Source organism: Xenopus laevis, chromosome 5L, assembly GCF_017654675.1.
Source record: "Xenopus laevis strain J_2021 chromosome 5L, Xenopus_laevis_v10.1, whole genome shotgun sequence".
In the NCBI taxonomy this organism is placed as follows: domain Eukaryota; kingdom Metazoa; phylum Chordata; class Amphibia; order Anura; family Pipidae; genus Xenopus; species Xenopus laevis.
Genome location: NC_054379.1, coordinates 137,638,450 through 137,649,985, shown reverse-complemented (window position 1 = coordinate 137,649,985; position 11,536 = coordinate 137,638,450). Strand labels below are relative to the sequence as shown.

Genomic DNA, 11,536 nt, shown 5'->3' with positions numbered 1-11,536 from the left:
TGCCTAAAACTAAACATGGAAAAGGATGGGATGACCATCATGCCTCCTAAATTACCCTAATAAAATCTCTTTTCTCTGACACCACCACCACAGCAATAGATCCTGTGCCATGTGCCTGCTAATTGACTCTTTGCTCACATTCTCTAAGCACTTCCCTATTCCCTCCCCTGATACACCACTAAATACACTAAATATACTCGCTATATTGCCAAACTGTCCTGATTATAGAAATATAATCTACCCTTCATCCAGACTAAACATTGCTTAGTCAGTCCTAATGCCATAAAATTCACATCACGGGTCATACCAAAGTTCTGCTCAATAAATTGTTCGAAATACCTAACATTGAAGTCTATGGAGCCATTCACACTCATGCCTGTGATGATTAGTAAGCCAAAACTTGCAGCTTTTTAATGTCCCTTCAGTGTCAGACTAGCCCACTGGGATACCAGGAAAACTCCCGGTGGGCCCAGGTGTCAGTGAGCCCTCCTGCTTCTAAACATTTGGCCTATTTCATGGTCATTACCAATTTCTATGAGAACAAATAGACGGATTAATAGATTATAATATGCCTTGTTATTAAAATGCCAACTACAAGACGTAGCAGAATTGCATTGCTGCCTATTCCGTACAAACAGATAAAATCTAATGGAGCCTGAAAGACTGAAATTCATTGGGGCAGATTTACTAAAGGGCAATGTGGCTAACGCTAACGACTTTTCGCCAGAAATCACATCCGCAGGGACATCAGCAATTCACTAACAGGAGCAGACAACAATTCCCTAGTGATAGAGACGAATGTTAGCGATCGTTCGCACTCTATCGCCAGGCGACTTTTCACTCACATGAAAGGTTTTTACTCTGCAAATTCACTAAAGTGCGGACTGAACTGACTGTTACCTCTTTTGCCACCTCAGAGCTGGCGAACTACTAAAATGAAGCTAAATCTCCCTCAATCTGATGTCACTTACATCATGTCCTGTCTGACGAAAATTCATTAAAGTTGAAAAAATGCTGGCAATTTTTCCTTTTTTTAAGCAGGATTGCCTGAAAAAGTCCTAACTTAAACTTTTTTGGGTTAACATTTTTCCCCAGACATTTGAGGGCCATGGAAAATTAATTGTACAGTGGGCTCATGTCTAGGGCATTATATGATCTGTTTTTTAAGGTTCCTTGGACATTTGTAATAAAAAGTGGCCACTTTAAGCATTTGCACCAACATCTCTAATAAAGACGTCCATACAACTTTAATGTACCTGCCCTATTCAAATTGACCTCAGTGTAAGATCTCTAGTGACTTTTCGCTAGGCATAAACGAACGCTAGCGAATCTTCACGTTGAAATGCTTGCACTGAAGTACTCTAGCTAAAAGTCGCCAGCGTTTGGCACCAAGGACGCAACTTCGCATTTTAGTGAATTAGCATAGTGGTAACGAATTTGTGCCTTGCGAAGTGGTGCAAAGCGGTCGATGCCGACAATTTTCCATTTAGTAAATCTACCCCATTGACTTGTCGGATGTAGCTGCATGAACAACAACTAAATCTGATTCAAAGTACATTACAGCTGTGAGAATCAGATTGGGATGATGCGTGACAAGATTTTGTGAGTCAGATAAAGTCTGACCCCTCCAAAATCTTATAACAATCTCCCATGCAATTTAGCCCTAACTGCTATAGCCTTTGCTTCTGTTTGACACCTACTCTTTGCATGTAGCTCTGTACTTCCTCAAGCTATAAGCTTTTCAGGCACTGATTTCCAATTTATATTCTTCTTAATCTGCATGTATTTCTGTCTTGAATTGTGATTATTTATCTACTGTATTGTGAGTATGCCCAATTCTTCGATTCTAAATAATCCAGAGAGTACTGAAATTGGTGCAGACCAGGAACTTGCTTTTTTTAGATGTGTCCCTGGTTTTTACAACGATCTTGCAAAGTGGCACTATGTAATTCACCTATATAAATGTGCATCTGTTCCCTTTTGATACAATATATTTCATGGCATCTCATTAATGTACCTAGTCAATATATTCTTTTCAGGTGACATTAGAGGCATGTTCTCACACCATTCCTTCCCTGCTATGTTGCTTCTCTCTTGCAAGCACTATTTGCATATATTGTCCATTAAGGCCGTGGCATACTGGGTGATTCATAGCCAAGGGCTAAGAATTTCCCTGGGCTATTTCCCTGGGCTTGTCCTACTGAAATACAAAAACTTGATGTTTCTGAATGGTAACCCAGCCAGTGCTAAAGATATACAATACTAAAACACTAAACTGACCCAGTTGAAGCAGTTAAATACATGTATTTCCAGTGTATGAGATGGGACTCATGCTGAGATTGGCTGCAATAACAATGTAGTTAACTGGTTCCGAGCCTTTATTATTGTTATTCTCTAAAGCACTCCACACCACCTATAAAGGGGTGATTGTTCTGTTTAGTGCTAGGCCTCATGAATGGGGAGCATCACACAGGTTGAGGGGAATTCTCCCTGTCTAAGCACAACAGGTGAGCTGCAGTACAGGTAACAGCCTCTTGGGATGCTGGGAACTGTAATACAGCGTATATATGGCCTTGAGAATTTGTGACACATTAAATACAATAGAGAAGAGTAATAGGGTGAGTCATTAAGCCCCAGCACATGTAGTAACTGGATAGGTGCCTCTACCAGCTGTATTAAATCTCTGAGAGCCCCACACACTTGTATTTACTGCAGGGCCTTGTTTTCATGTTATAGTATTAAAGGACATCAAGGCTGCCATCAGGGGGGCACAATTGTCCATGGCTTCTATATGTTAAGGGGGGTTCAGCCGTGCTGCATTTCCTGGATTAGCTGGGGCCCCCTCGAACTGCTGAAGTAGGAGCTGAGTTTCGCCGAAGTTGGAGCTGATTTGCGCTGCCGTAGGAGCCAAGTTGCGCCAAAGTGGAGCAGATTTGCGCTAGAGTAGGAGCCGAGCCATTAAAAAAACTCTGGGCACTAATTTATGGCCCTGGCCACTATTTTTTTTTTTTAACTTGAGGGGGCCCTGGCTGCTGATGGTTTTTTAAAACTTCAGGGGCCCTCACAACTGATGTTTTTTTTTTTTAAAAAATTTCAGGGGCCATAACTTGGGGGTAGGGTTGCCACCTTTTCTGGAAAAAATACCAGCCTTCCTAGATTCTTGCCCTTTTTTCCTATTAATAACATTGGCATCAAGCATCATTTTTACAGGCCAGGTGGCAACCCTACTTTGGGGGCCCTGGCAACTGATGTTTTCTTTTTTTATGTGAGGGGCCCCAGCCTTCCTATATATTTATTTTTTCCCTATTAATAACATTGGGATCAACCATCATTTTTACAGGCCAGGCCAGTAAAATACCGGCCAGGTGGCAACATTACTTGAGGGGCCCTGGCAACTAGGTTTGCCACCTTTTCTGGAAAAAAATACCAGCCTTCCTATATATTTATCTTTTTTTCCTCTATTAACACTGGGATCAGTCATCATTTTTTCAGGCCACACCAGATGTTGGTTGATCCCAATGTTATTAATAGGGGAAAAAAGATAAATATATAAGAAGGCCAGTATTTTTTTCCAGAAAAGGTGGCAACCCTACTGGCAACTGATGTTTTTTTTTAGTAGGGGCTGGCCACCAAGTGTTTTTTTTTTACTTCTACAGGTCTCTGGCTACCAATGTTTTTGTCCAGAAAATGTTGTTGTACGGCCCTGCGAATTTTGATGGTGGCCCTGAAGGGAAGGTGATAAACTAGAGAAGAAACCGCCCGTGTCCCTATAGAACACCATAGGTAGAATTGAGTGCGGGTGGTTGTTGCAAACTAAACATATTCCCCTCTGTAGCTACAGACTCCTCCAGCCCCATCAAGCAGCTGCCGACCGGGACAATGCGCCGCGCTCCCATTGGTCGGCGGCGTACGTGACGACACCAGCGGCCTACCATTCACATGGAAATGAGGCGCAATATATGGAGGCTGCGGGCAACCGCAATGTGACGTCACAAAGAGATCCGTAGAACGTCCTGTAACAATCACATGGAGCGCAGGCAGAGGCAGGCGAGAGATATATCTGCTCCGTACCGATCCGTGTGTCCTTATTCATCTACCATGGAGCGAGGGGACAGGCAGGTGAGAAAGACGCGACGCGGCACTGCTACTTCCGGTGTGTGTGTGTGTGTGTGTGTGTGTGTGTGTGTGTGTGTGTGTGTATTAAACCAACAGGCCGGGATTGTGTAGCTTCCATTGTGCGCGCTGATTGGGTTGCAGCTTTGTACTCGTTATACATAGCCTCTCGCACCCGCACGGGGGTGTTTTTGTACTTCATTGTGCCGGGCTGTCTCCGCTTCCAAGGAACGAGGTTACGCGTTGTACGTGCTAAACTGTTGCACCCAATTATCGCTTTGCATTTGTTGGAGCGCTCGTCTGGCTTTGCTGTGCCCTAGGCTTCCCGTGCCTCAGTATTCCATACAGTCAGTCCTGCCGGCGGCTTTATTATGCTTCTGTTTGTATATATTATAGATTTATTTACTGACAGATGAGAGCTGGCAGTTGTAGTTCTAATTTGATTGGACATAATAGATTTAATCTCTGTATCTCTTTACTTGGACTGTGGACATGAAGCCTTACATGGCACTGGTTATAAGGGGTAACCTGCTTTTGTTGTTGTTGGAAGAAACTTGAACTGCACTTTGTGGCAGTGTTACCTTCATGCCCTTCGCAGCTTTTTTTTTATATATATAATACACAAAAGCCATGAATATCCTGTAAATTATATCCTTATAAACGGTGAGTTCTGATGTCATCAGTTATAAACGGTGAGTAGTGATGTAATTTCTGTCACATGACTCACTAAAATTTGTGTATTATAATTAATAAAGTACCCCCAGTTGTAAAATATGAGGATATTATAAGTTGTCTCGGAGTTCCATGACCTGTATAAAAACACTCGGCCTTCGGCTTCGTGTTTTTATATGGTCATGAAACTCCTCGGTAACTTATAATATCCTTATATTTTACAAGAGGGGGTACTTTATTCACTATATATATATTTTTTATATAATATAGAAATTGAGCAGGCACTTCTAGGAACCAATCTGGATGTGGGGTAGATTGTAACACTCCAATAAAAAAGTGTTTTTCACAACACCCGTGAGTGCTCTTAAATGATCCAATATGCAAACCCTTGAAGTAGCACCCGGGGCTTGATGTTTTGAGGGTGAGTGCCGGTTCTACTATATATCTATATCTATATCTATATATATATATATATATATATATATATATATATTTTAGAAATTGAGCAGGCACTTCTAGGAACCAATCTTCAGACTTTTCAATTAAAGTATTTATTTATTGAAGAGCACTAGGACACAGCCTAACGCGTTTCGTATCAAACGCGTTAGGCTGTGTCCTAGTGCTCTTCAATAAATAAAATACTTTTTTAATTGAAAAGTCTCCATGGAAGATTGGTTCCTAGAAGTGCCTGTTCAATTTCTATATACGGTTCTCCTCTCCCTCAGCTGAAGGTTCAGGCCGGTGCACCTGGACCCCTTCCCTAAACCGGTTGAGTGTTTTTCACTTTCAGACCTGTAAAGATTTACTGCATCTACCCATTGGTGTTCATGATCCTAATTCAAAACTTTCCACTATACACGAATGTGCAGTTTTGAATGGCTTTAAGGTTAACTTGTCAAACGAGTTCCTATAGAAAGCGATGTCTGTTTATAACTTCACCAGAGTTATTTCTGACTCCAGAAACCATTTAGTAGAAGCCAGCTCTTTAACTGACCCGGAGGAATCCACTTTTGCTACATAGTCCGAACTAGTGAAACGGAAAGATAAACAGATACTGCTTTTAGTTATACTTAAACATAACTAAGCAACACTGACGAGTTTTCATTATTGTATAATAATAAACGGCTAGTAGTAGGATTAGCGAGTTTTTTTTTTTTAGTAGAGAGCATTGTTGCTGCCTTCTGAGTATAATTCAGTATGTCTGTTAGATTTGTTTGTGTCTGTTTGAATTGTTTAGTGAACCACAGATATAAAGATTTTTAAAAGATCTTTTCATTATCGTGAGACCAAGCTTATCTTGAAAAGATTGTTTAAATGCACGATTTGTCCATCAACGAAAAACACCATTTCAAGCGATATTGTCTAGTTGAAGCCAGGAAAACTGAGGGGAGCTGCCTGCTTGGCCCTGCAAACAATGTCTATGGCCAGCTTTAGTGGTCTTGTGTTGACAAACGACTGGAACTTCGGAGATAATGGGGCTTATTTGCTAGCACTGGGCTAACCTGCTTTAGTGCAGTGACCTAAAGCCACCAGATATCTGCTTTCAGTGGTAATAAATGAGCCCTAATCACAATTAAAAATGCCTAGGGTAAGGAGACAGATGGATAAAGGGAGACTGTGTAGATCATGGGCTTCTCTCAGAGATCCAAACTAGACAGATGCTGCTAAAGGGCCACTCCAAAAATAGTGTCGTGGGGCAGTGGATCTAATGCAAAACTGCCCTCCTCCTTATTGTTCATGTCAGGGATTCCTTCTGATTGATACTATTTCTCTCATGCCCTGAATGTATCATTGCCCAAATTCCTTTCATGATGTTAGGTCGGTATATAACTGGGCATCTGTTTCTTTTTTTTTATACAGACAAGGAAACCTCTGGTTGAGAAGAGGAGAAGAGCTAGAATAAATGAGAGCCTACAGGAACTGCGTGGGATCCTATCTGACAATGAGGTGTGTATAGAGGCTCACATGAACAGCCTTACTGACACGGTTACACCTGCTGCTTATATGTGCCAACATATGCCATAGAACTGTACAATAATTGGGTGTTTGTAATATACAGATTACATACAAAACTACAACTGATACAAGAGTTGAAGAGGGCACTTCCCAAAAGAGCTTAGTCTGTAAGGAGAAGGGGTATGAGACACAAGGTGTTGGGATTTGTGTGCGTATATGTGTATATAGGCTAGTGTAACATAAAGCGTTGTATTGAGAAAAGGAGCAGGCACTTTAAAAGACCAATCTTCCAGACAGACTTGTAAGATAATTAGTAGTTAATTTCGGTAAACAAGCATAGCCTTACGCTTTTGTATCTTTTAGACAATCGTAGGCGCTAATTGTATGAAAGCTATGAAATGCATAAGGTTGTATCCTTGTGTACCAAAATAAACTACTAATTATCTTACAAGTCTGTTTGGAAGATTGGTCTTTGGAAATGCCTGCTGAGGGTTCAGGCCGGTGCACTTGGTGAGTTTATTTTTTTTTTAAAATTTTTGAGACCTGAGAACTTCAATTTAACTGCTATCAACCAGTGTTCATTATTTAATTTTAACAATCACAGGTGGAAACTATAATTTCTGAGTAATATTATTGGGGGGGTTCTCATTTGTTACATTATGTGCTTGATCTGTACACTCCCCCATTAGTGAAGCTTTACAATGAATATGCTCCCGTGCTACACTCTTATGTAGATGTTTACATTAAGCCATTGCAATTTCTCTTTAGTTTCAGACAAAAATAGAAAATGCAGAGGTTCTAGATCTGACTGTGAAACGCGTTGAGCGGATCCTTCGGAACAGAACTGCTGGTAAGTGTGCGTGTCTCTGTTGTGAGTGGTGTGAATGTACACAACGTCTTGTCCTAGCGGAGTCGTGCACGCGTGCTTGTGTGTGGTTTGGCTAATGTTTCTGATATGTAGTGCCTATACTCATAGTGATTATTTATTTACAGAGGCTGATCGGTTACAACGCGAGGCCAGTGAGCGTTTCGCAGCAGGCTACATCCAGTGTATGCATGAAGTTCACACCTTTGTATCCAGTTGCCCTGGCATCGATGCCAGTCTGGCTGCTGAGCTTCTGAACCACTTGCTGGAGTCTATGCCCCTGAGTGAGGGCAGCTTGCAAGACCTTGTGATGGATGTACTTCTGGATTCCCCCAGCTCTGAAGAGGGATGTGGCTTGGGAGTGCTGGGATCCTCCTCTGAGGACAGCTGCTCGGATATGGAGGAATCCGAGGGTGAAAAGGCTGGAATAGATTCCGTTCAGGACAATGGCCGGACCCCTGAGATTCAGCCCCCGGCTTCTACTATGTGGAGACCATGGTGACCAAATGAAGGATAAAGAGCATGGGGAGCCATGTTCATATACTAGCGTTAATGTACATTCACTATGGAAGAGCTACCACCTGTCGTTTCTTTATTTTTGGATGCCTATAATAGGTACTCGACCTATTTTAACACTTAAAGCAAAGGACTTAGTACCGTTTTATAGGAAGACCCATGAAAATTCTTCCGCTGCCACTACCTTCTGGATGTTTTTCACTGTGACTGTTGGCTGATGTTGGAGCATCCCTCTGGAGATACTTTCCATTACATTGTTCTAGTGTATATGAAGATTCCATGTTTATACTGTGCAGCACGGACATCATCGTTGTAATGCTATCCATTGTATTAAGCAGCAAGAATGGAGGTGCCTTCTATTTACAAGCTGGGTATTCAGTTTAGGTTGGGGTACATTGGCCCACTGCCTACTCCAAGAACCACTTCTCCATAGTGGCTGCTTCATGGTCTGTGAAGGGAGACGAGATGGGATTGGCCCAGCAATCCTGGCTTTCAGCCATCTAAAGATTGTTGGGATACAACTCTCGCTAACTAGAATGACAAGTTACACTTCAGTAACAGTTTGAGGGCCATGTATCTCTCCCCCATTTTCATATAGTTAGTAGTCCCGGGCTGTATATGCATAGTGTTAGTGCATTGAGATTTCATCCCTAGCAGGGATTTCTAGTCTTTGGGTAACTTGAGGTTCTACCTTCAGTGAAGGAGACTGTAGATATTTGTTCGGATACCGATTTGAAGGGTGCTATAAGAAACAAACGTCTTTGACTTTGCAGGTATTTGTATATATTAGGAAGGTAACGTGTTTTTTTTTTTTTTTTTAAATTTCCTTTTCCCCATTCCTGTATATATAGCTTCTTATAGATGAACGTGTAATACAGTTGGGATCGGGTGCTCATTTGTGAGAGATGTACCTGTATCTTATAAATATATTGTCTTTTGCTTCCTGACAAGCACTTACTGTTTGGTCTTTAAATTTCTCGTCTTACTCTTTTTTTAAGTAAAAAAAAAATGCTGAATGTACTAGTGTGTTCCTACAGATAAGAGACTGCATCAATCGCTGAATAAATTAATGATCTTCAAACTTCACTTTATTTTGTGTGCGTGTGTTTGGGGGAGCCATGTCTGGGATGATGTGACAGAATGAGGGTTAATTAAGTCAGTGTATGCAGTGTCTCAAATACATTCCTTATACAGGTATGGGATCAGTTATCTGGAAACCTGTTGTCCAGAATTACGGAAAGGCCTACCATAAACTACATTTTATCCAAATAATCAAAATTTTTAAAAGATTCTTTTTTTTTTCTCTGTAATAATAAAACGGTACCTTGTACTTAATCCAAACTAAGATATTGGAGGCTGAACCAGCCTATTGTGTGTGTTTTTTTTTTTTTTTTTTTTTTTTTTTTTTTTTTTAATGTTTACAGGATTTTCTACTACACTTAAGGTATGAAGATTCAAAATAAGGAAAGATCCGTTCTCTGGAAATAACCGGGCTTGAGCATCATGGATAACAAGTCCCATACCTGTAGTCAATTCCACACACACACAATCTGAAATATATGTATCACTTTACACATTAGCACAATAATAAATTGCAGCTCCCACATACAGCAGTCAAAGTAGTTGATGTGTCTTGGTGGGGTGCCCGTTACTTTAATTTGTAAGTATCAATCAAGTGGTGATGTCACAGACAAACACCCCTCCCCCCCCCTCAATTCACAGGCTTGTATGGGCATCTGAATATATAATAATAACCAGGTACAACTTGTGTGAATCAAAGAATTTTCTTGGGTGTGGGAGAAATAACATTTTGGCTTTTGCAGAGTAAAATGCTATTCTATATCACAAAGGACCTGGCAAAACTAAGTGCAGCAGTTTAATAGCACAGGGGGTATAATAGTTTTAGGGGAACTAAAGACTGAAAATGTTTTATAGTACAACATTAATAACATTTCTCTTTAAGGGGTTGTACACCTTCCAAACACTTTTTTTCTGTTTAATTGTTTTCAGATTGTTCATTAGACTTTTTAAATTACTTTCCATTTTTTTATTTTATACTGTTTTTTTCAAAATCTAAATTGAAAGTTTAAGGTTCGTGTCTCTGGTGTTTGGCAGCTCAGTAATTCAGGCGCAGAATCTAAACTGTTACAACTTTGAAACATTTAGTTGATACATTTCTCAGTAGTAGTATTAGCAACCTAATTTCAAGCAACTTTGCAATATACATAAATTAAAAAATATGCAAAGTCTTCATGATTTTTAATGGTTTGGAACGGTTCCCTAAGCCTAGCCCCCTGCTGAGCTGGCTGACTACCGTTACTTTGTATCAGCAGCCATCTGTCCTCAGCCTGCATCCTCCAAACCCCACAATTCCCTGCACACGTGATTTCAATAAGGAACAGAACGTCCCAGTGCAATGCATTGTGGGTTATGTAGTTCCTGCATGCTGTCTGTAAGCTGTGGAGAAGTTGTTACAATTTGTAACATCAGTGTTTAGTCCCTCCTTCCCTGCCAGGATTTCAAATGATGCAGAAAGAGAAAAACTGCTGGATTTCAGCATAAAAAATGGCATTTATTCATACTTTTTGAAAAACCAGGTAACTGTGATGGGTACATAAGGGGTTTCTGTGCTATGTGGGAATCTTTATCAAATTTTGGTTTGGAAGCCGGGTTCCTCTTTAATGAAACTTAGGGATTCTGCTCACCAGGGACGGAGATAAGAAATGTATCAACTAAATTTCCCCCACTTTGAAGTTATACATATCAACTAAATGTATCACTTTAGAACAGTTTAGAGGGTAGGCGACCCCCTCCCCCCTCTCCCATAGCTGCTTTAGAAAGTGAAGAATTACTCTTTACATTTTAATATTAGAAAAAATGGTCACATAGAAAATAGAAAGTAATTGGAAAAAGTTATTTCTGGTGAAATATCTGAAAACAGGGGGTAAATTTACTAAGAGCACAAAAATTCGCCCGCGAAGGCTTCGCAGCCATCGCAACACTTCGCCAGTAGAAAATTCGCTTTGACAGCACTGATTTACTGAAATGCAAAGTAGCGTCCAGGGCGCCGAACGCTGGTGAATTTTTGCTAGCATTACTTTGGCAATGTGAGCAAATCAAAGCGAAGATGCGTTAGCGTTCAATTCTGCCTAGTGCAACTTCGTTAGAGGTCTTCGCTCAGGCTAATTTGCATACGGCGGGAAATTATAAAGTTGAATGGATGTATATGTTGTAGCAAATTCATTACATTACACAAGTCCACGGAACCTTAATAAAGACAATAGAGTTGTTATATTGCCCTACACATGAGCCCACTTTATTAATGTTAATGTTCCATATGTTAGAAAATGTGTGGGGGAACCCGGTTAAAAACACTGTATCCAAAAGGATGTGAGGATCTCCAAAAATAAAGAA

The 11,536-nt window shown here is 40.6% G+C and overlaps 1 protein-coding gene across 1 annotated transcript; it reads left to right on the top strand.

Annotated features, from left to right (window-relative positions):
- Positions 1-3,931: 3,931 nt before the first annotated feature.
- Positions 3,932-9,208, top strand: hes6.1.L (hairy and enhancer of split 6, gene 1 L homeolog). Its single transcript, XM_018263921.2, has 4 exons — positions 3,932-4,119; positions 6,646-6,732; positions 7,510-7,591; positions 7,735-9,208. The coding sequence occupies exons 1-4, from the start codon at positions 4,027-4,029 to the stop codon at positions 8,106-8,108; spliced, it is 636 nt and encodes a 211-aa protein (XP_018119410.1). The 5' UTR covers positions 3,932-4,026; the 3' UTR covers positions 8,109-9,208.
- Positions 9,209-11,536: the final 2,328 nt, after the last annotated feature.

Excerpts from the sequence above, each read along its gene's own strand:
- hes6.1.L (XM_018263921.2), top strand. The coding sequence starts at position 4,027 with ATGGAGCGCAGGCAGAGGCAGGCGAGAGATATATCTGCTCCGTACCGA. Across the intron at positions 6,733-7,509 it reads GGATCCTATCTGACAATGAG|TTTCAGACAAAAATAGAAAA; the intron begins GTGTGTATAGAG and ends ATTTCTCTTTAG. Across the intron at positions 7,592-7,734 it reads CCTTCGGAACAGAACTGCTG|AGGCTGATCGGTTACAACGC; the intron begins GTAAGTGTGCGT and ends ATTTATTTACAG.